A 27,636-nucleotide genomic window follows, 5' to 3' on the forward strand; every position below is an offset into this window, starting at 1 on the left:
ATAGGGTAAGATAACTGATAGCTCATCAAAGCCGATAATGGTCATTCCACCAGAGTCAGCAAATTGGGGCTCCAGGCCCAGATCTGCCAGTGACTTGCAGGGTGACCCTGTCTTGTACCACATTGCAAACCTTTGATGTCTAGCTCCAGGCTGGGCCGAGAGCACAATTTTTTTTTTTTGGCATATTACTCCTTTATTAGAAATTATAAATGAGGAATTATTTCAACACCTGAAGACCAAACTACAGCATAAGATTCCATAGGCTCAAGATTTTTGACATTCTGGAAAGAGTATTCTGTAAAGTATATCCTTTCCGTGGCATGGCAACATCATTCTTTTTGTATTAAGCACTTGTTATGTGCCAGAGACAGTTTTAAGCATTTTTCCTGTGATGTTGTGCTCAATCCTCATCATCCTACATGGTGGGTGCTTTTATTAGACACATTTTATAAACGAGGAACAGTGCTAAGCACTGGGATTCCTTATTGACCCGGAAAGTGGTCCACCAGGCCTTTCCCTGTTTCTCCTGTGCCCCCTTGGTTTAGGAGTTCCATTTAGGCTGGTACTGGGAGGGGTTGGGGGCAGCCACCTGGGCTTGCTCTGTAAGTTCCTCTAACCCCAGGCCCAGGAGGCAGCTGGGAGGGGCCTTTTCTCGCTTCTCCATCTTAAGACCCTTGATTTATAAAAGCAGAAACTTGAGGTGTGCCTCCCTCTACATGCCCCTGGAGCAGGAATGTTTCTGTCATCTCTCTTTCCTGTGTGATAGCTCCCTCTCCCTCCCTTTCAGAGCCCAGTACCCCACACCCTGGGGCTCAGTGAGATGGGAGACACTGCCCTGGAAGAAGCCCATGGGAGAGTGCCACCCTCGGCCTATCTGGGTGTGGCCTGGCTGCTGGTCCCACTCTGTGTCTGAGAATGTAGGCTTGAGCCGCAGGGCAGCAGGAGGGCACTTCCTGTGGTGTGATTTGTGAAGGTCCTTGCCCACCCACCAGTCTGCCACAGTGCCTGCAATTCCACAACTAGAGCATTTTTCTGTTGTGGTAGGGATTGCCCTCTTGCACTATGGTAAAGCTGTATGACTTAGTGGAAAATGTGTGGCTTTGGTACTAGACAAGCCTGGGTTTAAATCCTGGTTGTGTCATGGACTAGTTGGGTGATTTGGGGGCATTTTCTTATCTCCTCCAAGTCTCGGGTTTCTCCATCTGTGAACTGCAGCAAGTGATCCTTACCTCTAAAGTTCTTGTAAGAAGCAGAGCTGATGAGTGGAAAGTGTTCATATATAGTATAGTAAGTGGCAGCTGGCATTATTCCTGTGTCTCTAACATTAGAGAATCTATGAGACTCACCTAGAAAGGGGGGCACCGGGGCACCAGGACACCAGTCTCAGGAGTTCTCTTTTCTCAGCCTGGCTGTCCCCAGCTTCTCACCTACCAGTATCCTTCACACATTCTTTGTTCTAAAGTGAACATAAGCAGAACTTTCCCACCTCTGTGCCCTTGCTCATGATTAAGAGCATGTTCTACACCAGTGATTCACAAAGTGTGGTCCCCAAACTACCAGCATCAGCATTACCAGGGAACTTAGGGGTGGGGCCTGGAAATCTGTGTTTTAACAAGCCTTCCATGTCATTCTGTTGCAGTGAAAGTTTGAGAACACTATTCTATATTACAGCAGCATCCTGCTCAAGCTTGAATCCCCTCTGGGCCACTCGCTAACCCACTTACTTACTGGGACCTTGGGCAACTCCCTTAACTTCTCGGAGCTTCAGTTTCCTCATGTATAAAATCGGAAAAATAATAGTACATGCCTCACAGTGGTGTTGTGAGAATTAAATGAGATAATCCATGAAAAGTGCTTAGCTCAGTGCCTAAAACATGGTCAGTGTTCAATAAAGATTAGACATTATTTTTATCATCATCATCATTAATAATCTGTATTATGTTCCTATTCCTGGGACACTCACCCTACATATCTGAGTGATATAATCCCCCATGCTGAGTGTCACCAACTAAAATGTCTGCCTCCTCCAAAGAGTCTTTTCTGATCTCTTGCCTTTGAGCCTATGTGGCTTGTATTTGTCCAAGTTCTCAGCGCAGTGCCCAGGTTCTGCCTGCCTAGGGGTGCCCTGCAGCATTCCACTCCAGTTCCTGGCATCTGAGCAGCTGCTTGGGCACTCCACAATAAATGTTGGTCTGAAATGCCATTTCCCAAGACCAGGTTCTGCCTATGGGCTTCCTTGCTCTGGCTCTTTCTGTCCCTCACCACACTCTCTAAGTTGAAATGATCTCCAACCTTCTGTGTCTTTCTCGGTCTTGAGGAGAATTTCATCAGAAGAACTCATGCTGAGTTACCTGGAAATTTTATTCTTTGCAGCTTGTCATTGTTGTTTCCCATCCTTGTTACACTAATTCCCCTTGAATAAGTATCCACCATGGGAGCATTTTACTGAATCTTCTCTGAAGCCTTGCGAGGTTGGGATTATAGTCTTCATGTTGTAGATGAGGGAGCTGAGGCCCCAGGTCTACAGCTTCTACATGGTAACATTTGGTGGTGACCCAAAGCATCTGGCTCCAGAGTTTGGATGCATTCTACTGCTCCATCTGCCCAATGATGACAGAAGAAGCACTTTCAAGTTTTCAAGGCTGGTAACTCTCTGAATTCCTGGGTGTTGCTCTGAGGCTGACCATTCACGGAAATTCTGCTGGGACAGCCTAAATTTGACCTTCCTTACTTGCCTTTCAGTTTCAGATCTGTACGGCTGCTAAAGAACGACCCAGTTAACTTCCAGAAATTCCCCTACACTAACGAGGATGAGGCCTGGAAGACCTACCTTGAAAATCCCTTGACGGCGGCCACGAAGGCCATGATGAGAGTCAATGGAGACGATGAGAGCGTTGCAGCCCTGAGTTTCCTCTACGATTACTACATGGTACATTTGCCACCTCTGGGCATGCCCCCCTCTAACTGACTGTGTGTCTTCGCTTTCAGGCCTCATGGCTCACTAGCCCACCATGACCACCCCTAACCCCTCACCATGTTCTTTCACACCACTGGGCCTTTGCACATGCTGTTCCCTCTGCCTGGTACCCTCCCCTTTCCCCTAGCTAAACCGTACTCTCAGCTTTGGGCCTCAGCTTCATTGTCAGCTCATTCCACCAGAGGTGAGGAAGGCTTTCTGGGGTCTCCCATTCTGTGCCCCCTCTGGGCACCCTCAGCAACCACCATCCTTTTCCTTGAAGCTATCCTTAGAAACTTGCTGTTTGTGCATTTATTCCCCCATCTCCCCCATGACACTGAGCTCCTGGAGGGCAAGAATCATGCCATAATCATTACTGAGCCCCTAGCACCCCATACTGCCTGCCACACAGTGTTCAGTACATATTGATTGAATGGATCAATGCCTTGGCCTTACACACCACAGCAATACCCCCAACCTACCATCTTCTTTCTGCCCCTGTACCTTAGGTCATCCCAGTTGCCCTGTCATCCCCACCTGCCTATTCCAACCCCACCACCTAGAACATGCCTTTTGCTCTTGAATCCATTCCCTTCTTTCAGGGCCCTTCCCAAGGCCCACCTTCTCTTGGAAGCCATGCTGCCACATCACCTCTCCCTCTCCTGAGTGTCTCACTGTCGTTCATACCCTCGCTGCCATTATATGCATTGTAATACCTCCTGACAGACCATCTTGTATTGTTCTCTACTTGTTTCCTGGGCCTTGGCCTTGACTCTGGGAGACTGTCAGTTCCTGAGAACAGGAATTAGGCCCTCTCATATATGATAAGTGTGCTTAAACCTGTCAGTAACCATAAGTACATAACACATGACATCACCCCTCTTCCAGTGCCTGTGCCACACATTGCTAATGGATTACAAACTGTATTCTCACTGAGGGTATATGAGGACACAAAATCTTTTTCAACCTAGTACTCCAGGCAGCCACTACCCATCTGTCTGAATTGTCATATGACAGCAAACTTTCTTGCTCTTCCTAGGCTGGGTTATTGCTCCAAGAGACTTTCCCAGATCTCAGGCTGGGGGACATGAATAGCTAAATGTTGTGATAACTGAATCTGAACTTGAAGATTTAAAGCCACCTTGTAAATAAGCCCTCAAATTCACAGGCCCAAGAAGTAGTTTATCTATTCTACTACACAAAGGAAGGTAAACTCTATGTAAATTCAGAGGCCAAGGGGGGAAGTGGCCTCAGATATGAGAAAGCCCCAAATTATCTCTCTGGCTTTGGTTCTCATCCTGGAGTGGTATGGTTACCCTACCTTACCTTCTCCCCAGCAGACAGATAACATCCTCATAGCATTTGATGGAAAAGAAATTGGAGCTGACTGCCTCAGCCTGGGGACATGGTAGGAGCCAGAATTCTAGGTCTGAGCTTAAACTCCAGCCTGGGATATATAGCTTGAGGTTGGGCCATAAAATAAAATATAGCACCATCTCCCCTGGGCAAGAGGCCATTCTCAGGGCTAGAGTGGTGGGGACAGGCTCTGAAGGTGATGCTTGCAGTAGTTTATTGCAATATAGTGTTCCAGTGAGATACACCTGCCCACCTCTTCCCATCCCAGAGCATGTTAGATTCAGAGCAGCACTATGTATAGTAAAGACATGATCTAATGGTGTGGAAAGAGCACCAAGTTGGGAGTTCGAGACCTGTTCCTACCACAAGCTGGCAATGTGGCTTTGGGCAACATAGTCCTAAAGGTGACCACTTACCATTTCTTACTGAACGCTGGTTACTGTGCCAGGCGCCTTTCCTCATGCTCTTCCATGGGGTGAGACTAAGAACCCAGGCGTTGGAATCACTAGGCTGGGTCGGAGACCTTGTTCTGGCTTTATTAGCCTCAGGGAGAAATGACCTGGATGTTCTAAGATACAACAATATTATGATCATAATCATGAAAGGTAACATTTACATAGTCCTCTCCATGTGTCAGGTGCTGGTCTAAACATTCACAACAGTCCCAGGGGTTGGTATTACTATTATTATTCCTGTTTTACAGATGAGGACAATGAGGTGCAGAAAGGTTAAGGGACTTGCGCAAGATCACGCAGCCAATATGTGGCAGATCTAGGCACTAAACCCAATAAGTCCACACTCCTAATCACTAAGATGACGGAGCTGCTCTTGGCTTCAGTTTCCTCATCCATATAATGGGGATAACATTAGTAGACATTATAGAGGTGTTGTAGGGATTAGATTAGAGGACACAGAGAAGGCACATAGCACAGGGTCCAGTGCATAGGAAGTACTCCATTAAAAAACAGTGAACAGGGCTTCCCTGGTGGCGCAGTGGTTGAGAGTCCGCCTGTCGATGCAGGGGACACGGGTTCGTGCCTCGGTCCGGGAAGATCCCACATGCCACGGAGCGGCTGGGCCCGTGAGCCGTGGCCGCTGAGCCTGCGCGTCCGGAGCCTGTGCTCCGCAACGGGAGAGGCCACAACAGTGAGAGGCCCGCGTACCGCAAAAAAACAAAAAACAAAACAGTGAACAACAACAAAAAAAAACCAGTGAACATTATTTTTATTAATAAATCTTCGCAATCCCTTTGAAGTAGAGTTCATAATCCCCCGCTTGACATATGAAGAAACTGAATCTCAGAGAAGCACAGTCATTTATCCAGAGTCACACAGCACTTTTAAGTGGTAAAGCTAGAACTTAAGCTAGGCCTGCTTGACTCCAAATTCCATGATTCCTAACTGCTAATCTTGGGGTACTTCTCCCCACTCTGTAACTTGGGGCTCAGACTAAATGATGGCCTGACAATTCGAAGGACTGGTGGGTTTTCTCCCAGTGACCAAGGTAGCTACCCTGCCTGGCAAAGTCCCCTGGCGGGGGTTGAGGCTCCTAACAGCCAGATCTTACCCAAGAGCTATGCATAAATCCTTGCTTCCTCTCCTCTCAGGTCCCCAAGGAGAAGCGGCTACTGTCCTCCAGCAATGGGGGCCGGAACGACCAAGGAAAGAGGTGAGGCTCGGCGGCGCCACCATCTCTGTCCCTTTGCCCTTCCCCACCCCCACCTCTAGGCCCCTTATCCCCTGGGCACAGGAGGTACAGTCCCTAGGGCCCACCGTACTCTTAGGGACCCACAAAGGCATTGTAATCTATTTTAAAGTCAGAAGAAAACAATGAATATGATCCAACCTGGGTTATATTTGTACTTATATCAATGCAATTGTAAAAGGTTTTTAAAATATTTTTATGGAAGAAGGGATCTATGAAGGCAAAAGAGAGTAGGGCCCACAAAATCATAGTGAGACCTTGCCTGAACACACAGATACACACACACACACAAACACACACATCCTAGGTGCCTGTAGGCCATGTGGGCTGGAGTTTACTGAAAACAAACTTCAAAGCCATAGTGGTGGAAAAGCCCTGATGGAAGCTTTTCTGTCCTAGCTCCAAAACCCTCCCTGCAGCCTCAAAGGGAGGGGACACCTATGTTCCCGTATTTCTTTCCCTTGGCTCTCTTGGGCCTCTGCCTGGCATTAGTGCCTCAGGGCACTGATGTTCCTTTTCTTGTAGAAAGCAGCCCAGGCCGTGCTCATGACCAGATGGGCACTGGAAGGACCCTGCCCCCCTTTCTCCGCTTTTCCTTTCCCCCCACTGGGCAGGGCTTCTGATGGGAAACCTTCTGGTCTCCTCTCTGCCTTCGAGAACATCCAAACTGCTAAGGCAGGCATTGCGACTCTTGCACCTGCCTCAGGGCCCCTCCACTGCTAGAAACTGTAGGCTTTGGTGCGGGAGACTTTTCTCAAAACTAATTTTTAAAAATGTTGTTAGCTTTTCTGATTATAAAATAATACCTACTTGTTATAAAATATTCAAACTCTTTAGAATTGTATAAAGTAAAAAAGGAAGGAAGGGGAGGAGGGAGGAATGAACTGGTGGATTACATAATATATTTGTTCATCTGAAGAAAATTGTTCATAGGTGTATGACAGTTTTAGGGAAATTATGAATGACAAGTAGAAAATTATAAAATGAAAAAACTCATTAATATCATAATTCCAATAACAACAAAAGTTGTTCTAAGAAAAGTTATAGTAAAATATTTGGCCAGCCAGGAAACAATATTGGTATAATTATAATAATTAAACTATCTATTGTTGTAACTATTTTTAAATTTAGTTTACTTTTTAAAAATAAATTTGGTGTAGTAACAAAATAAATATCCAGGGCTTCCCTGGTGGCGCAGTGGTTGAGAGTCTGCCTGCCGATGCAGGGGACGCAGGTTCGTGCCCCGGTCCGGGAAGATCCCACATGCCGCAGAGCGGCTAGACCCGTGAGCCATGGCCGCTGAGCCTGCGTGTCCGGAGCCTGTGCTCCGCAACGGGAGAGGCCACAACAGTGAGAGGCCTGCGTACCGCAAAAAAATAAATAAATAAATAAATAAATATCCATACTGGGGCTGGGCATTGAGAAACAGAAGTATGGTGGTGGGAATGGAAGACTGGCACAATTAAAGGAGAGCACCCACCGATAATAGAATCATCTTATTATAAGGTCTGTGTGTTCACTCAGTGTCTCTGATTCTGTGAATCTCTGGGCCTTATGTGTGAAAATAGTCTATCTGGCTCTTTTGACAACCAAGTGAGGACCATATGTAAAAATTCTTTGGGTTCTGTAAAATTAAATGCATGAAAGACACTGTTATTTTAGCTAAAAAATAAATAAAGTAAAAAAGTAAGTTTCTTGTAATCCTACTTCCCTGCCCCCCTTAATAGTTTGGGTTATATCCTTTCAGCCCTTTTTCTCAACGTACATTAACTGTACTCACAAATACCCACTCTCGCCCACACCATGGACGACTCAATACGGTTTTTTTTAGTGTGGGAACATTTGACTCTGGATAAGAAATAAATAATTAAACTTTCAGTTTTTTTAATTACCAAGTACTGTAATGGATAAAGCAGACATTTGCCCTCTGAACTCTGAGCCTATACTTGGTTCCATTCACGACACCCTCCTCCCTGCTCATCCCTGTGACACACTGGCTTGCTGCAGTATCTTGTTTCACACATGTTGGTAAGACCTAACATTACAATGGATTAAAAGAGGTCAGTATGTCAGTGTGATGGTCACCCTCCAGTCCAGCCAAGGAACCCCCGCCCCTCAGAGAGAAGAGGTGCACCCACTTATCCCTCCTGTCTCTCCTCAGGTACTACCATGGCATGGAATATGAGATGGACCTCACCCCCCTTGAAAGTCCCACGCACCTCATGAAATTCCTGACAGAGAATGTGTCTGGAGCCCCAGAGTACCCTGATGTGCTCAAGAAGAATAACCTAATGAGCTTGGAGGGGGCTGCACCCACACCGGGCAAGGCAGCTCTCCTCACCCCAGGCCCCAGCAAGCTGGAAGCTGGCTCTGTGGACGGCTACCTGCTGCCCACCAGTGATGTGTATGATAATGGCTCCCTCAGCTCCTTGTTTGAGAGCATTCATGGGGTGCCTCCCACACAGCGCTGGCAGCCTGACAGCACCTTCAAAGATGACCCACAGGAGGTGAGGGCCCACCCCCATATCCCTCACAGCATCCCTGGGTCTAGTCACACGTGTATGGAAGGAGAGAAGACAGTGAGGCGGTCAGAGCTTTGGAATCCATGGGAAAAGGAGTCCTTGAGCTGAGGCAGGGCTGCCATGTACTGTTGTCCAGGTTGTACACTATACAACCTTCACAGTTGTATGCAGTGGCCCTGGGCTGAGGTCCCAGCAGAACTGAATGTGGTCATTTATTTTCTCTGGATTGTGTTCCTCTGCAGTCGCTGCTCTTCCCAGACATCCTGAAAACATCCCCGGAACCCCCATGTCCAGAGGACTATCCCAGCCCCAAGAGGTAAGTCAGTCTCCCTGGACCCTTGGCCACCTGGGCAATGGGCTGCAGAAAGACCCTACTGTCCCCAGGACAGCCATCGTCAGTGAATGAAAAGAGGGGAGTGAAGGCACATAAAAGAAGAGAGTCATTTCTACATCCCTTTCCTGGGCTGTGACAAGGACCTCAGAGCTTAACACCCTGTTAGAAAACCAAGGTTCTGTTGTCCTAGTCTTCCCTATAACTTTGTCACCCCTCAGGGGTCTCTGGTTTCCATTATTCATTATTCAGGAGGATTGTGTCTCAACAAAGCCATTAAATAGAAACTCTGAAAAAGAGGAAACTGAGGCCCCGGGAAGTAAAGTGATTTACTGAGGTCACATAGTAAGGCCATAGCAGAGCCTCGGGCTTCCTGCCCTACTGCCCATTGGGATACTCCTGCCTCGGAGCCCAGCCTCACTCTCCTCTCCCTCCTCCCCGCAGTGACTTTGAGTACACCCTGGGCTCCCCTAAAGCCATCCACATCAAATCGGGTGAGTCACCCATGGCCTACCTCAACAAGGGCCAGTTCTACCCTGTCACCCTGCGGACCCCAGCAGGCGGCAAAGGCCTTGCCTTGTCCTCCAGCAAAGTCAAGGTACTTGGGCAGTAGGTGCGGGGGTCGGGTCAGCCCTGCCTGCCAGGGACCCCAGGGAGAGGGTGCTGTTGTATGACTGCCCGTTGCCACGGAGTGGGGGAAACTAAGCCAAAGGGCTGGGCCATTTGACCTGGGCTCTGGCAAGGGATGAGGCTGCCTGGGCCTCTTCTGAGGCTGGGGGTCACAGTGACTGCTGTGCTTGCAGAGTGTGGTGATGGTGGTCTTCGACAACGAGAAGGGCCCGGTGGAGCAGCTGCGCTTCTGGAAGCACTGGCATTCCCGGCAACCCACCGCCAAGCAGCGGGTCATCGATGTGGGTGAGAGCCCGCCTGAGCCCTCCGTCCCAGTCTCTCTTCCTCTGTCTCACAACACACACACACACACACACACACACACACACACACACACACACACACACACACACAGCCCACTTAGGCCTTGCTTGCTGTGCCCTTTTTCCCAGCCCCCTCTGACCTCTGCAGGACTTATTTCTGACTCCAGCAGCCTGCCTGGCCCCTGTCTCCAGGTCAAACGCTGTGGGGTTTGCAGGGATTTGCATCTGTTGGCTGGAAGCAATGACTTCTTTTCTGTGTTGCTTTGAGATAAACAGGACCCTGGGGACCCTAGTAGTGTCAGATAAATACACCCCTGGGATGCTGACCTGCTTGTCCCCATCAGGGGGCTTGGCCAGTTGAGACACAAGTGCATAACAGTGCAGGCAGTGGGTGATTTGGAAGGCTTGAAGCACAGTGCAAGGGCAGTTCTGCCTTGGAAGCTGGAACCTTTGGGCTTTGTCAGAGGGAAGGGGACAGGGGAAAGGCCTTCTGTGTGTGCCACCTTGTCTCGGGCCCCGAGATGAGTGGGAGGCACAGTCCATCCTCAGATCTCCAGGTTCTGGCTCTATCACTCTCTTCCTGGCTGTGTGACCTGTGTCACCTCCCCTTCCTGGGCCTTGGTTTCTTCAGCTGTCAATTGGAAAAACGGCCACTGCCCTGCCTGCCTACAGTGCTGTTTCTGCCTTGGAGCCACGTGTACTAGAGAACATAATACAAATAGGGATGATTCAGTGACCTATCTGAGAGCCAGTTAGTAAAGTGGTTAGGAGCCTGGGTTCAGGAGACAGACAGAGCCGGACTCCAGTCCTTACTCTACCTTTTGTTAGCTGTGTGACCCTGGGCAAGTGACCAAACTTCTCTGAGCTTTATTTTCCTCATGTGTCAGCTGAATATTCATAGCATTGTTGTGAGGATTAACTGAAGGCTTGCCATATTGTAAGTGTTCAGTAAATGACAGTAGTACTATCATTTATTTAATATGACTGGTTCAATACTAGTAGTACTGGTACTACGACTTTTACTATGGCTATTACTACCACTATGACTGCGATTATTACTACTACTACTACTGCTTTGTCTGGGAGATGTCCTAAATCACAGTCCCATGAAAAGTATAAGCTCCACCACAAAATCATGAGGGCCCTGGCCTAGTTGGCAAAGTTAAGGAGTCCCTCTGGAGTTTGGACAGATCTGCTTCTCAGGCTGGACCTCAGTTTTTCCACCTGTAGCCCAGGGCACAGTAACTAATTTCCTCCCTGCATTGAAGCATGGTCCTTGGGGGAGAGGATACAAGTCCCTGCCAAGAACAAGGCCCACCCCCTAAATGACCCCTCCCCATGGGGCCCCCAAATCCCTTCCCTTCTGACTCTCCTTCTGGTCTCCTGTGGTTTCAGCTGACTGCAAAGAAAACTTCAACACTGTGCAACACATTGAGGAGGTGGCCTATAATGCACTGTCCTTTGTGTGGAATGTCAACGAGGAGGCCAAGGTCAGTGCTGGGGGCACAGCCAGGACGGGGCTAGGCTGCCTGGAAGTCCCCATCCTGGGAATAGGGCTTACCTGTACCTAGGATTGTGGCAGCTGCTCCGATGAGGGCACCAGTGGAGGAGGCAGGATACATAGTGGTGGAGAAGCCAGAAACACTGGGCCCACTTCCCAGCTCTGTGACCTTGGACAGATGCCTTAGCTGAAAATTGGGGTGTAACCATAGCACCAACTGATAGGTTGGCGTGAGGATCAGGTGAGATAAGGAAAAGGTAGAGAACAGCCTGGCACATAAGCAGTGGCTGTTGTTAATTAATCCAATCCACCTATTTACCAGATAGGAAAACTAAGCCTTGCGCGTGGCCACACAGCAAGCTGCTGCTGACGCCAGGTTTCCTGACTTGTGGGCTAGAGCTGAGTGTTGCAGGAGAAGTGCTTTGGAGTCTGGTAGATGAGGGCTTAAACCCATTACCTCACTTCCTGAGCGCATAGGAAGGGAAGAGTAATCTGCCTCCTAGAGTTGTGGTGAAGGTCCTATGAGATCACGCACGTCAAAGAGACAGGCACGATGCCGGGCCCATCGGAGAGGCCTGAGAAATGGAGCCTCTGGTGATTTTTTTTCACACCAGTGATTAAGCCGTTTAGTGCTTGAGACCAGACTTGAACTCACCTGTGCTGCAGTGTCCCTCTGTGTCTTGGTTTTCTGTTTGGACAGGTGGCATCATGGAAAGGGCACTAGTCTGCGACTTGGGGACTCGAGTTGGGTAACCCTGGGCCTGTCCCTTCACCTACCTGGGCCAGACTTACCCCATCAGACCAAGGTTGGGTCTGGCTCTTGGCAAGGGCCTTTGTGGCCTAGAAAAGCTGGGGACCTAATCCCTGTCTCCCTGACTTGCCTCATGGGGCGGTCCAGGCTGCCTGGAGAAAATGGAGGTGAAGGGACTCTGAAAACAACAAAGGGAGGCACAAAGGCGAGGGATTATTATTATTCAAACAGACACCAGGGACTGGGGGAGGAGCTGGGGCCTCCAGTTCAGGGAGGGGGGGAATGAGTTTCGTGGGAAGGGAGAGGTGGGTTTCGGTTGGGATTTTCTCACAGCCTCTTAAGCCCCCAGGCTTGGGTCTTTCTCAGGCGTGAGCTGGGTGGGGGCTGCATTAGGGCTGAGCTGGCTGAGGGGGAGGTATGTCTGGCATGCACCTGTGGGCCTGGCCCCCCCAGCCAGGGAAGGAAGGGGGTCTGCTCAGGGACCACACCCCACCCCAACTTGTGCAAGTCAGGGTCATTTCCAAGGGAAATGCCCCAAGTAACGGGCCAGCCTGGAGTGGGGTCTGGCCTAGGGTCCCACGGAGGAGTCAGCAGTAGGCAATCACTAGGTGAGCTTGCCAAGAGATGCCCAACTAAGACTGACCCCAGACTGCCATCAGCTGCACGTAGGCTTCGGGTTGAGACTCCAACAACAACTGTTGTCCCACTTACAACAGTTACAAAATATCCAAGCCCCCTAGGTGTTCTACCAGCCTCACAGCCACAAGAGGTAGGTTTAATTGTCCCCATTTTGCAGATAAAGAAACTGAAGCCCGTGAGATTAAAGGACTTATCCAAAGCCACATGGCTTGAGTGGCAGAGGTCTAAGTGGCCCGATGTCCAGGCTAATTCCACCATGCCACCCTGCCCAACCCGCTCTGGAAATGTTAACAAGTCACATCCATGCTCAGAGCCTCCATTTCCTCAGCTGTACAATGAGAGTGACTGGTTCAGCTATGGCTAGAGCTGGTGGTTGCCGTGCATAGGGGCAGTGTCTCACTCTCTGTGGCCCAGGGCCAGCAGGAAAGTGGTCTTCTGGAGCTGGGAGGGAGGGGGATTTGGCCCTTCTCTACCTCCTTGCTCTGAGTTGGGAAAAAATGGGCTCTGGATTTTAAGCTCCTAAAGGACCCTTAGTCTCCCTCCCAGGGCCTTGATCCTTTGGGCTGCCCTTGGCAATCTAGTGGAAGCTGCATTGTCCACTGATGAAGACCTGAGCCCAAACTCCGCTTCCCTTATACATTTCCTGTGTCGCCTTGGGACAGCTGCCACCCCTCTCTGAGCATCAGTTTCCCCATCTGTAAAAGAGAGGTGGTGATGTTTGCCTTCCAGGGGCGTTGTGAAGTTAAGGGTGCCCACCAGGCACACAGTAGGCTCCATAATTATACAGAGTGGTTATGGAACAGCAGGCCTGGTGACCTGGGTCAGCTGTTTAGCTAGCTCCCTCATCTGTCCCCAGGTGTGTATCGGCATCAACTGCCTCAGCACAGACTTCTCCTCGCAGAAGGGGGTGAAGGGTGTCCCCCTGAACCTGCAGATCGACACCTACGACTGTGGCTCAGGCACTGAGCGCCTGGTACACCGAGCTGTCTGCCAGATCAAGATCTTTTGTGACAAGGTGGCTGGGGTGGACCCTCTGCCGGGCCCTGGGAGGGAGAAGGGCCAGCCCCCACCTGTGCATCCTCCCCAGCCATTCTGGGTGTGTCTGTCTCTGTTTCTTGCTCTCTGAATGTCTCTCCCTGTGTGCTTGTCATTTGTCTGTCTTGGTTTCTCTATGTATATTTTCCTCTGCTCTCTGCATTTCTGTCTCTCATCCCTTCCTCTTTCTGAAGATCTCTTTCTAGATCTCTGTAAGTAGTTCTCCAGGTTTCTTTTTCTCTGTGTCTGTCTGTCTTTTTCACATTTCTCTTTCTTCTTATCTCTCTCCGAGTCCCTTTCTCTTTTCTGTTTCTCTCTCTGTTCCTCTCTCCCCACACCTCTCTGTCTCTCTCAATTTCTTCTTTCTCCGTCTTTCTATTTCTCTGTCTCTCGTGGTCTACCTGACCTCAGGGCTGGGCTGCCCTGGGCTGGGCCGAGGGCTGGTACCTTCCCATATCCTGGTCTCACTCTGGGAAGAAAGCAACACCAGAGGGCTGGCCCACACTTAAGAGGCAAAGCAGCCAGCCGCTCCCAAGACCATTGGTGACCCCCTTCCCCTTATCCCCCACAGGGAGCGGAAAGGAAGATGCGGGACGATGAGCGGAAGCAGTTCCGGCGGAAGGTCAAGTGCCCCGACTCCAGCAACAGTGGTCAGTGGGGACGGGTGACCGCGGGGCTGGGTCGGGGTGAAGGGTACGGGAGACTAGAGGGCAGCGGTCGGAGGCGTGAATGGAGGGACCTCAAGGCACGATGCCTTCCTTTTCCCATCAGGCATCAAGGGCTCCCTGCTATCCAGCTTCAGGGGCAATGAGACCACCTACCTGCGGCCTGAGGCAGACCTGGAGACCCCGCCAGTGCTGTTCATCCCCAACGTGCACTTCTCTGGCCTGCAGCGCCCTGGAGGGGTGAGGGTCTTGGGCTGAGAGAGGGTTGTGGCCCCTGGGAGGGGCTGACTTAGCACAGACCAGCAGGGAGCAACCTGCTACTCAGCCATTACAGGCCAATTTAGATGTTGATAGGTCCTGATATCATGAAATTATCTTTATTGAATCCCAGGGGACTAAAAAAATGTATATATGGTCATATGACTTCAGTGACCTTTTCTACTGAAGAGAAGAATGTTAATAAAGAAATAGACTTCATACCCATCGAAATGTTCACTCCTGGAGCACACACAGGGCAGGTTTCTAATATCAGAGTCCCACGTTAGACTGTAGCCGCATCGAAGCAGGGTGGATAATAATCATCACAGCAACACTTGTGAGTGCTCACTGTACTCCAGGCGCTGCTCTAAGTGCTTTCCGTGCATTATCTCCTTTAGCCCTCACTACCTCCCTGTGAAGTTGATAATAGGATTCTCCCTGGATTCATGGCATGGAAATTGAGGCTTTGAGACCAAAATTACATAGGACGTGGCAGAGCCAGGATTGGGACCCAGGCAACCTGGCTTCAGAAACAGTGCCCGTTACCCTGAGTTACACCACCTCTCAACACAGGGAGCCATTTACCAAGCACCTTGACCGGCCAGCGGTGCTGGGCCCAGCCTTTTGCTGCATTGTCTCGTTTCCCCCTCACCTCACCTGGGCAGCCCAGCCCAGCCATCCTTTGAGGTAGAGACTGTTATTCCCATTTTCCAGGCAAGGTCACTCCACAGGTCAGTGGCAGAATCAAGACCTCAGAGCCTGTCTGTGAGTTTGCTTCCATATTAAGCAATCTGACTGTTGCCTTCCACTGAGCTCCCACCGTTTAGGTGGGAATGTTTGCAGAAATGGCCCTCGGTGTACAGATGTGCTCAGTGCAGTGACTTCAAACAATAAGATAGATTATGGTGCTGAAAGAGTAGCCAGTCCTGAGGTCAGCCCTGGCGCACATTCAAAGCCTTCTCTGCGTCCGCCACACCCCCTTCACTGCCCTGGAGTAGTTCTGTGGCCCCCATAGCACAGGAGGCTGCATTAACCCACTCTCTCTCCCCAACCAGAGGCCTCAAGTAGGGAGATGACCACTTGGGCTCAAAGCTCCCTGTGGGAGGAAGAAGTGGGGCACCAGCGCTTGTGCCTGTGAGCCTGAGAGAGGGCACCAGGGGAGCGGGAAGGCAGAGAGCCTGGTGCTGAACCACATTGCTGCCCCCGCGGTGGTACCCCAGCGACCCTGCCCTCTCGGGGCCTGGCTGTCCTACCTCACAGGGCTGCTGATGGCTGAACCAGGTAGTGCAGTGCCAGGCACACGTGAGGGTTCAAAACGACTGCCTCTTCCCCTTCCGCTTCTTTTGCCTCAGCTCCAACTACCTAGTTACCAGCTGCAGGACAGTCTGCAGTTCCAGCCCTTCTGGGCCTGCTGGGGCTCAGATGGGACTCACTGATTCTGCCACCCTTTCCTTAGCACCTCATGTGTTCACTGAGTCCTGACTCATCCAACTGGGGCTTGGTACTTCCTTTCAACACAAGGTCTCAGCTCACTTGAGGGGACACATCTGAGCAGAATGAGCTAGAAAGCCATCGAAACTGCATTCCCCCGTATCTCCCCACAAAGATTGTTCATCCCAGAAAGCCTCCAGCAGCTGAGGGCTACTCTCATCTTCCTGTCTGTGACGGAAAATGTCTTTCTCTTCGTTGCAGGCAGTGCCCTCAGCAGGACACGGCACTTCCAACAGGTACGCAGAGAAGCAGCCAAGGGCCTCACCTCCCTGCCTGTCCCCCCTTTACTGCTCGTAAGCTCCCAGCCTGCTCTTCCCTCTGCTGTCCCCCAAGCCAGAGTCTGGGCCCGGAGGAAGCAGCCTCGAGACTCTGCCCCCAACCCCCAAGCTAGACTCATGCTCCTTTCTCACTGAAATTGCCTGAGGTTTTATGGGTTTGTTTTATTTGAAAAGTTGGAGAATCTTTGGCGAGACACCTGCTTGTAAAATGGGAAAGAGAAAGCCTCTGAGATGGTGGTGCAGATTCGGAGAGGAAGGAGGGCAGCTGTGTGGGAGGACCTGGGGGGATCAACCCCGTGTCCCCTCCCCCCACACCCACCAGACTCCAAGAGGCCAAGGGGGTGGCCAGGGCCCCTTGGCCCTTCAGCCCAGGATGGACCTCCACGTCCTTCCCTCTGTCAGCCACAGTCCCTTCACCTCTTCAAGCCTCAGCTAGAAATGTGTCAAAGAAGGAAAATGGCCTCATGAGGATGAGGCATATATGAGAAGTGGCATGTAATAGAATCTTTGTAAATGGGAAAGCACTTTATGAAGATCATGTATTGTTGATATCAGTCTCCTCCTTATAAACAAGAAGTACTTTTCATAAGGTTCTTTCACACCAAATTATGTCACTTATTACCTCACAACAGCCCCAGTGAGTCAGGCAAGCAGGGGTTATTGATCTACTTTATAGATGAGGAAATTGAGGCTCAGAGGAAGTGAAATGACTTGCCCAAGGTCACATGGCTTTTAGGAAGCAGAGGCAGGCTGGAAGCTAAGTCTGACTCACTCTAACATCCACAAGCCTCCCTCCTCCCACTGACTCACGTCCAACTTGATTCTTTCAAAAAAGAATAGTACTGATGATGAAACAATAGTCCATATTTATGGAGGGTCTGCTGTGTGTCACACACTGTTCTAAAAGCAGTGTGCATTATCTCCTTCAGCCTCACAACTTTATACAGCACCCTGCTATAGATGGGGACACTGAGGGGCTGTCACCCTGCTAGTGAGGGCCAGGGCTGGGATTTAAACCCATGCAGTCCAACTCCAGAACCTGCTCCTGTAACCTCTGTCCCACTGCTTTGTGCCCACCCTCATAGGGTCTTCTGGGGCCCCTCAGACTCTGGCTTCCTCACAGGCCTCTCTCTCCCTGCCATCCCCACAGGCTGCCTCTGAAGCGTACCTGCTCACCCTTCACCGAGGAGTTTGAGCCTCTGCCCTCCAAACAGGCCAAGGAAGATGATCTACAGAGAGGTAGCCTCACTCCCACCCCATCTGTCCTCTGATCCCAGCCCCAGCCCCCCATGAGGCCTCCCCAAAGCCTCAGACTGATTCTGGTCCAGGCAGCCAGGGCAGCGCCCACCCCAGCGGGGACAGCACGAGGGGCTGCTTTACTCCCTGGAGTTTGGGGCTGGGCCAGGATTTGAGTGAGGGGGTGGAGCAGGTAAGGAGGGCATCCGGGGTGCTTGGAGAGACAGCCACGGAGTTGGGGGGCCTCTGCCTCTGACCTTGTTTGAACGTGGGCGTCCTGGGGCAGCTGGTAAGGCAACAGGCTCATGATGTTGGGCAGGTCCTCCCCACTTCTCTAATGGGGGTAGGAGTGGGGTGGGTTTTCAATACCTGGCTTTCTGTCTTTGACACAGTAAGTCTGTGACTTCCTGAGAGAGGGGTGCTGTAGCTGACCATCAGGAAGAAACCAACCAGCAAGCAAGATCAAGAGCTTCCAGCAACCTGGAACTCAGCCTTGCACCCCACTTGGTGTTATATCAATACTGCCCACAGCAACTCTGTGAAATAGTGGGTGGAGCTGCCTCCATTTTCCGTCTGGAAAAAATGAGGCTCAATGATATTAAAAGAACTTCCTCAGGGTCACAGAGCTGGCAGGTGGCAGAGCAGGGATTCAAACCCACCAAAATCAGCAAAGTCTGAGCAAGTGTGTGGGACCTGCAGAGCCAGGTGGGGTATTTCCCAGCTGGGTACAGACCCTCAGCAAGGATTTGCTCTTTTTGCAGAAATCAATCTTAGGTTACAAATAATATTTTTTAAGATTCTCCCACCCCCAGATGTTCCCTTGCACCATTAAAAGCCACCCCTTTGCTTCTCAGTGCTGTTGTACGTGCGGAGAGAGACTGAGGAGGTGTTTGACGCCCTCATGCTGAAGACCCCGGACCTGAAGGGCCTGAGGAGTGCGGTAAGAGGCCTTGTGGACCCTGGCCGCGGCCCTCTCTGCCCTCCCATCTCCCCCGACTCTTCGCCATATAGTTCTGATTTCCCACAGGAAGACTCTGGGAAGGAATATGCTGGAACGCTGGCTTTCTGGTGGCCCATCCGTCCCACCCATCTGAGGGCGCCTGTGGGGCCCGGCTGGTGGAGGTGTGCCTCTGAGATGTTATCTCCCAGCCAGAACCCGGGCTCCACCCTGGGAGTCGCACACACCATAAATCCTCCTTAATCTGATGGCTGCTGTCTGACAGGCCAGAGCTTTTTGTTGGCTTTGCAAACCTGTTTCTATTTTAATGGGAATGAAACCCCAAAAGGCCAGGCCCCAGAGATACCCTTTTTTCTTTCCCAGAGGGCCTCATTCCTCCAGCTTGCGGTTGGACGGGGGGCGCTGGCTGGGGCGGCTGAAGGTGGTGTCTGGGCAAGGAGACCTTCCCCAACCCCCCAAACCGCCAGAGAGCAGGTGAAACAGCCCTGAACAAAATCCACAGCAGCTTTGTGGTTCAGCTAAAAATTGAGCAAACACAGCCTCCGCCAGGGCCAGCTGTGTTTCAAGGTCGAACCACACAGAAAAGCCTGATGGCTCTAAGATGTCAGGTTGGGGAAGGGAAAATGAATCAAGTGATAACATAGCTGCCTTTTATTGAAGACCCACTATGTGTCAGGCATCTTGTCAGGCATGCTGCATTTGCTAGCTCGCCCTATTCTCTTAACAACCCTGAAAAGTGGGTACTATTAATGATCTCCTCATTTCCCATAAGGAAATAGCCTCCCAGAGGTCAGGTGACTTGCCAAGGTAACTTAGAAGTGACAGAGCTGAGGTTCTAGCCCAAGCTCTCTCCACTCGGCTATGTTATCTTGTTCTCTTCACATAGCATTAGCCCTGCTTGGCACCAGCCCCAGGAAGTTGGGCTCACAAAAGGCCATTAATGTCACTAGAATACAGACTCAGGATCTTTGGGTTGGACGGTACCTTAAAGGGTCAGCTCCCCATCTGGTGCCCGAGCTCTCTCCTCAGTAGCTCTTCCAAGTGGGTGCCCTCTCTTGACTTGCATACTTCAGGGATGGAGAGCTCATCGCTCATGGGGCAGCCACACAAAGCAGTTGTCTTTGTACAACATATAGTTAGAAAGCTCCTAAGTTCTTGCTTAGACTGACTTGAGATCTTCCTGATAGCCTCTAGCCACATTGCCTGCCATTAAGATAAGTAGTCTAAGAACTTTTCTTGCCTGGAGAGACCTCTGTCAAGGCAGAGACCAGCTGAGGAGCTGAATCGGCTCCTCTTCCTGAAAGGCCCAGAGAGGACAACCTCCACCTGAAGCTTGTTGCTTGCTGTTCCCTGCAGCTCCAAGGCAGCCAGTAGTACTAACCAGCAGCATTTGACCAAGCTTTCCCCAGGGATGGCACTGGGCCGGGCCCTTGACATAACCGTCTCAATTCCTGTGCAGAACCACCTGTGTGTACATCCCATCCTGGCACCCATTTTACAAATGAGGAAACTGAGGCTCCATGAAGTAAGGTGACTTGTTCAGAGTTCTGCAACCTCAGGTGGTGGAACTGGGACCAGACCAGTTCTGTCTGCCCCACAGGAGACTTCAGGAGGTCTGGGGAGAAATGGGCTGACTCTGTGTGAGCTCAGCCAGGTCGCTGAGGCCTCTGAGCTGCAATTTCCTCACTTGTAGACTAAGCTCCAATGTTCTGGGATGTGATGGGTGCAGGAAATCTGGGTTCTAGGCTAGGCCTTGGGTGCCTACCTTATCTTCTTCAAGTTCAGCATCCTCACCCATCAAATGGGGTAAATAATTCCTGCTAGAAAGGGTAAGTGTTTGGGTTATCCACCCCTCCCCCCCCACACAACAGGACAAGAGTATCCCTGTTGCACCACTTCTGAAGTAATAATGACCATTTATTTGAGTACTGACATTTATTTAGTACATACCAGGAACTGTCCTAAGTGTTTTACATAGACCAATTCATTTAATTCTGTCAACAACCCTGTGAGCTAGGCACCATTTCCATCTCCACGAGAGGTTTGCACAGCTGGTCAGCTAGCTGGTGAGTGGGGAGCCCTCAGCACTGGAACAATCCAAATGTCTAATGATAGGCAAGGATTGAGGGAAATGGCAGATGACCTTTGGAATAGTTTACAACCACTAAACATGCTGTTGGTCAAGAGTTTGTTGTGATATGGGAAGGCTTATAACATACAATGATAAGTAAAACTATCTACATGGGATATAAAAATACCCGTGTACATGGCCAAAAGACAGGAAGGAATACACTCAGATGTTATTAGTGTTTATCTCTGGGATACAGGATTATGGATGAGTTATAATTTTCTTCACTGTATTTTTCTACAATATGGGTATATATTACTTTTATAATCAGGAAATTAAAAGTCATGATAGAAAAGACTGATATAAACCCAGTTTTGGCAGCAGATGGTGAATCTCCTGTCATCCTCTTCCAGATCTCTGAGAAGTATGGGTTCCCTGAGGAGAACATTTACAAAGTCTACAAGAAATGCAAGCGGGGGTAAGTGCCCAGCACAGCTCTCCCTCCTCACACCCCCACCCTGCCCCTTTCCCTCTAAAACGTTGGCTCAGGGAGCTCCCAGCAGGTTCGCCCTGCCTGGCAGAGGCCTGCTGCTCGGAGCTGAGCTGTGTTTGTACTTGGCTTTGTGGAGAGGTAGAGGCGATGTGGAGTTGGGGTGGAGAGTGCCCTATCAGGCCAAGGCCACCTGCAGAGACCAGACACTGATCACTGTTGGGAAGGAAAGGAGTGGGAGACAGATGCAAGGGTCCTCATACACCACCTACTCAGGGGGAGAGGGAAGCACAGGGCCACATGTCAGAAATAACCAAGGTAACCAAGTCATTTGACTCTAATGGTAATGATGATAGTGACTATCATCATTTAACCACCTACTACGTGCCACATACTAGGCTAAGCTTATCTCATTTAACCCTCACGGCCATACCATGAGGTAGATACCATTACACACATTTTACAGATAGGGAAGTTGAGGCTCAGAGGTGATAAGCAATGTTCAGAGGGGCAGGAGCAGTAGAGTAAAGGCACAGAAGCAGAAGGGCCCAGCAGAGTTGCTACTGGCTGAATCAGAGGGTCCGAGAAAGAAATGGCTGGCGATGAGTCTGGGAAGGGAGCTGTGATTGGACGTCATTTTTTTTTTAATTAATTAATTTATTTTTGGCTGTGTTGGGTCTTCGTTTCTGCGCGTGGGCTTTCTCTAGTTGCGGCGAGCAGGGGCCACTCTTCATCGCGGTGCGCGGGCCTCTCACTATCGCGGCCTCTCTTGTTGCGGAGCACAGGCTCCAGACGCGCAGGCTCAGTAGTTGTGGCTCACGGGCCTAGTTGCTCCGTGGCATGTGGGATCTTCCCAGACCAGGGCTCGAACCCGTGTCCCCTGCATTAGCAGGCAGATTCTCAACCACTGCGCCACCAGGGAAGCCCCCTGGACGTCATTTTGAGGGAGCCCAGCCAGGGATGCTCCACAGGCCTCCTCCATCTTCAAGTCTGGATGAGGCAGGAGGGAGTAAAGCTTTACCTTCCAGGGGGCCGGGCAGTGACTGCCGCCTGCCACGGGCTCCAGAGGATTAGTGCTAAGGACCACAGTAGCCTTTGCTGTCTGCCCAGGAGATCTCTCCTTGGCAGGGGTGGCATGGGAGGGTGCAGTTGGAGGGCCACGTGGTGACGGCCCTCCCAGGCTTCCACCCCCGTCAGAGCCAGTGAGCCGGGCCTCTGCAGCCCTTGCTGCCTAGGTCACTTCACCAGCCCAGCATGGGGGCCCCTGTGCAGTGAGGAATTGTGACTGCTGCCATTCCCTGCCTAGAGGACCCCGGACTAGGGCCCTGGGAAACACCCCCAGCCCCTCCCCGCCCCGAACAGCTCAGACTGATCCTCCAGCTCCGGACAGCCTGAGACTAAGTCCCGCTACTCTTCGTGGCTCTTCCTGGAAGGTGCTCAGGCTTTGCCCTGGGGCTACTGTCTGTGGCTCTTCTTTCAGGGGACTGCAAAATGAGGCATGTTTTGTACTCAAGCTGAGGGCCCATCCAGTCAGGCCCAGGGGCCACCTCCTTCCTCACAGACAGGCCTCCTTCCCTCCCCTTTTTGGCTCCCACCCAGCCTCCCATAGAAGGGCCGGCGGTGGGGGGAAGGTGTGCAGCCCTGCAGCCCCTGGGAAAGGATCGTTTGGTTTTGGTTGTATGAATGTCTAGGGTTCTTTGTGTATTTTTTTCCTTCCAAGTTTCGGTTTCAAACTGGGAACTGGAGCTCACATGCTCTGTGGAGCGGAATCCACCTCATAGCGGAGGGCAGGCTCTGCTTTGCCCAGACAAGCCCAGCCCCACTTCCCCTTTGGTGCCAGTGTCCACACCCCCTGGCTGCCACCCCACCTGCCACCACCGTCCTCTCTCACAGATCCCACCTCAGGCTGGGCTGAGGGGCTGAGAAATGCCTTGTGTATGACTGCACACAAAGATGCCCCATAGCCCCACTGGCTGAGTTGCAAGTCTTTCCCTTAAGCCCCAGCCAGATATTTCAACTATAATTATAATAACTTCCATTTGTGGAGCACTTCCTACATGCCAAGCACTGGGTTAAGTAACTCCCAAGCATCATCTCGTTGACCATTTGAATTTGGTATGATTATTTCTACAGGGTTCGGGATAGTCCCAGGGTTACAGAGTTAGTAATGGCAGGAGGAAGCATGGCCTGTCTAAAGCCCACGCAGGCACCCACTGTTTTATCTTGCCTCCTGCTTGTTCCCTTAACCACTAAGCAATGTGCAAATAAAGGCTGTGGCCAGGCCAGCAGATTTATATTTGCCCAGCTCCATAGCCCAGGGCATCACCCAGCAGCCCTTCAGAAGCACCCGCACCCCATACACACCCCAGCTGTGAAACCTCAGGCCTAGTATTGTCTGCGATGCCTAAATGAGAAGAATCCCCCAAAAAACCTATCGGGAGAGCAGAGGCAGGCTCATTTGCTGCTTCCCTCATCTGAGGAACAGGAAATTGTAATCACTGGCCTCGTTTATTTTCACAGAACCCTCCAGAAAGTCCTCTGGACAAAGGTAGATACAATCAGCTTTACAAGCACCACTGAGTGTGCTTGAAAGATTAACAAATACATTGTTTTTGCTGGCGGCTGGCCAGGGGTTCTATGCGAACTAGGACAGAAGACAGCCAGGAGCTGGCAAGTGACAGGAGGCCCACATTCTGGGACAGCGGTTCCTGACAAGCCCCTGCCTCTAGGGCCCGGTTGTCATTGACCTCTGAGAGGAAAGGGTCTGTGGGCCTGTCTGGGATCCCCTGTGCGCGGGCATGCGCTCTGGGCCTTCTGGGAGGCCCTGCCTGAGAGTAGGCCTTCAAGTTAGTGCACGTAGGGCACTTAGTGCCTGGCACCTAAAGCACTCAGTAAATGCCACTATAGGAGGAGACTAACAAAAGCACCAACACTGACAAACCGCCCACCCCTCTGCCCCAGCCATGGTCTCCTCTGGTCTGTTCCCAGCCGGCAGCTCCCAGACAAAGATCCCTCTGTGGAATGAAGGAACTGCACACAGGACCCAAGGAAGCAGGATCTTATAATTAGATGCTGGCAGTCAGCACCCAGGCCTCGGAGCCTGAGCCCAGACCTCCTTCCAGAAAGCAGCAGCTGCTTGATGCTATTGCAGAGACAACTGGACATGGGCCGTAGGCTTCAGCCTACTGCTGTCTCCATTACACATCCTGATCTGGGGGATTCGGGGTGGGGGGACAAAGCCACTGCCTCTCCTGGGGTCCCCGGGGAAAACAGACAGCTGGCTACCTGCCAGGAGTAGTAGTCTGGGATTCTCACCGCCCTCCCTCCTGTCCCATTTAAATAATCTTGCCTTATCTTGAACTCTCCCCCAGCCCTGGATTTTGCCTTCCTTTTATATACCACTTCCTAGCTTATAATTATAGGGTTTTGGGTTTTGTTGTTGGTTTTTTTTTTTCTAAAAAAATAATGCAGTGGAAAGAGACAGAAGTCAAGATTCAAATTCCAGTTCTGCCATCTCTTAACTGTGTGATCCCAGGCAAATGACTTTGCTCAGGTACCCCATCTACGAGCTGGGGTAATACGGTTATAAGGATCCATTCTCCCGGGCCCTGGTAGATTCAAAACTCCTGGAGGGTGGGACCTAGGATCTCTATGTGGCCCTTGTTTTTGTTTGGAGCAAGGTCTTGAACATGGAAAGACCTCAGCAGATGCTGGTGAAGTGGATGGAGGGGTGGATGGAGGAAAGCACCCGCCCCCATTACAAAGAGGAAGCTGCTGTGCTCAGGACAGGTCACAGCCCGGTGGGTCCTTCACTGGGGAGGCAGCTCCTAGAGGAGTGCCCTTGGCTATACTGTGGCTTTGACCCTCTGCAGAGGGCCACATGCACGGAGGCTCTGTCCCTCTCAGGTTGGCGCAGGTCCTTGCCTGAAGACTGGGCGGGGGGGAGACAGCCAAGCCCCTCAAGTCCACGATGCCATCCCTGAGATTTCAGCTTCCTGGGGTGAAACCAAGGGGGCCTTGCGTGGCACCTGCTTGTGGGTCAGGCGGGCACATCCGAGTGACACATCGCAGCCTCCTGCTGAACCCAAACCTCACGGGTCCACCCGCCACACCTCCTGCACTTGAACTCACACTCCGCGTCCGAGTGCTCAGTCTGGCCTGGTGACTAAGGCGCGCTGTGCTGGTTGCTCAAAAGTGTCCACACTCGTGTGTTTGAGGAAAGGCGATGTGGTGCAGTAGGTGGGCATGGCTGCCAGCAGGCCTGGGTTTGAGTTGGGCTCGGCCACTTGGGAAGTGTGTCCTCCCCCGTAAAGTGGGACGGTGAGTGCTCCCCTCGTGGGTTGTTATGAGGATCAGAGAGAAAGTCCAAGAGGTGCCTGAAGTGCTGGGGGCGCCCAGTAGGTAGCAACCATTACAGTCCCCCTTTACTCAGAGGCCCTGTAAACAAGGGGCCCAGCCCATTCTACACACACCTTCTCTTCCCTTCCAGAATCTTGGTCAACATGGACAACAACATCATTCAGCATTACAGCAACCACGCGGCCTTCCTGCTGGACGCGGGGGAGCTGGACGGCGGGGTTCAGGTCGTCCTCACGGAGCTGTGAGCCCTGAGCCCCACGCCTCAGGCCTCCTGGAGTGGACTGCAGGCAAGGAGCAGCTGGGCAGTGGCCCCCGCCACACACAACCTCTCCGCATGCCTCCGTGCTGTTACCTGAATGCCTTCCCTGAGGGAGAGGCCCTCAAGTCACAGACCCACAGACGTCAAGGCCAGGAGGGGACCTGGGAGGTGTCCTGATCCGAACCCTCATCTTGTGCTTGAATCTATTCTCTGAACTTCCGGCCAGAGCCTGCCCGGCCAGGGACAGCGTCACGTTGGTTAACAAGCCCAGCAGGCTGTTCCCTCCTCGCAAGACCTGCTCTACAGCCCCTCTCCCGCAGGCTGCCGTTCGGATGCGGGAAGCGGACCCTGTCTCCACAGGCTGACTTGACTCTTCCATCAACTTCAGACCAATGAGTCCTCACCCTTTGGTCAGTTAGTTAACTTGAAAACACTTGATTTTCAGTGCAAATGACTTTTAAAAGACACTGTAGTGGACACACTCTCCTCATAGATGTACTTCCTCAACACTAGACAGCAGTCAGAGCCGACCGACTGGAACAAAGTGGCCTCGGTGTAAAACGACTGCCATGCCTGCTCACTACTGTATACATTTCTTATTTACAATTTTCATTTATGTTTTATATATATATAAGTATATATTGTATATATATGCAACATTTTATATTTTTCATGGATGCGTTTTTATCATTTCAAAAAATGTGTATTTCACATTTCTTGGATTATTTTTTTTTAGCTGTTATTCAGTTATGCATTTTGTATACTCGTATGGTATTCAGTAATAAAATTCTATGTATGTATTACTTCAAATGCTACACTAGTTCCTTTTGTGAAAGTCTTCCAGAAGGAGAGGGTGAAAGTAAACAAGGCCTCTCTCCTTCTCTATCCTATAAGTGGTTTGCCTCGAACTTGAAGGGCGCTGGTGAGTGCTGGGCCCTGGTGAAGCAGAGGTGCCACCATGGAAGGCGGCCGAGTCCTGATGCCCAGCCTGTCCTGTGTGGCCTGTCCTGTGTGGTCCCACAGGCTGAACGTTATGATGTCAGGATCACTGACTCTGGCCGTGTGACCGCACTCTCCTGCCAGTTCTGCCCCCATGCTCTCGACCAACTCACTTTTCCTGTTGCCGGCTCCTACCCGCTCACAGACGCGATCCAGCCATCTCTCCCCGACTCTGAGGTCAGTGACGTCCTGTCGGTATGTTGGAGGGAGTGTTTACACCACAGGGATTGACAAATGCTACAAATCAAGGCCTTATTTTCCCTAGAGAACAAACGGCAAATCAGAGCTTCCTCCCTCCCTCATCCCTTCTGGCTTACCAGCACACCACCAGCTCTAGTCCTCAGCTTCTTTGGCTGTAAAATGGGCGGGGCTGTAAAATGGGTCATCAGGTAGCTACAATCTTTGGAGCCCCAGGGTTCACTGGTGGGTCTCAAAGGCCCCTACAATGTGGGGGAGGAGATAGCAGGCAGCCCTTGGGCATCCTCCCCAGACTCAGTCATAGCAGCTCTGCTTTCCTTTGTTTACATACTAAGATTTCTCATATTAACTTTTTTGTTTGTTTGTTTGTTTGTTTTGTGGTATGTGGGCCTCTCACCGTTGTGGCCTCTCCCGTTGCGGAGCACAGGCTCCGGACGCGCAGGCTCAGCGGCCATGGTTCACGGGCCCAGCCGCTCCGCGGCATGTGGGATCTTCCCGGACCGGGGCACGAACCCGTGTCCCCTGCATCGGCAGGCGGACTCTCAACTACTGCGCCACCAGGGAAGCCCCTCATATTAACTTTTGTCTGAACTAAACTTAAAAAAAAGAAGTATGAAAACCGTGGATGTCTCCAAGGGCCTTCCGGCTCT

The 27,636-nt window shown here is 51.2% G+C and overlaps 1 protein-coding gene across 2 annotated transcripts; it reads left to right on the forward strand.

Moving 5' to 3' along the window:
* The first annotated feature begins 2,848 nt into the window (after nucleotides 1–2,848).
* On the forward strand, nucleotides 2,849–26,602 carry GRHL3 (grainyhead like transcription factor 3). Of its 2 annotated transcripts, none has more exons than XM_079698595.1 (15): nucleotides 2,849–2,929; nucleotides 5,919–5,980; nucleotides 8,178–8,523; nucleotides 8,781–8,854; nucleotides 9,314–9,467; nucleotides 9,673–9,784; nucleotides 11,197–11,291; nucleotides 13,549–13,707; nucleotides 14,299–14,377; nucleotides 14,499–14,632; nucleotides 16,343–16,377; nucleotides 17,570–17,658; nucleotides 18,510–18,595; nucleotides 21,095–21,159; nucleotides 25,661–26,602. In XM_079698595.1, the coding sequence occupies exons 1-15, from the start codon at nucleotides 2,864–2,866 to the stop codon at nucleotides 25,773–25,775; spliced, it is 1,671 nt and encodes a 556-aa protein (XP_079554721.1). In that variant the 5' UTR covers nucleotides 2,849–2,863; the 3' UTR covers nucleotides 25,776–26,602. The 2 variants fall into 2 exon arrangements, with proteins under 2 accessions (XP_079554721.1, XP_079554722.1); XM_079698596.1 differs by having other exon boundaries at nucleotides 14,299–14,374.
* The last annotated feature ends 1,034 nt before the right edge of the window (nucleotides 26,603–27,636 follow it).

The sequence above is a fragment of the Hyperoodon ampullatus genome, assembly GCF_949752795.1.
Source record: "Hyperoodon ampullatus genome assembly, chromosome: 2".
Taxonomy (NCBI): Eukaryota; Metazoa; Chordata; class Mammalia; order Artiodactyla; family Ziphiidae; genus Hyperoodon; species Hyperoodon ampullatus.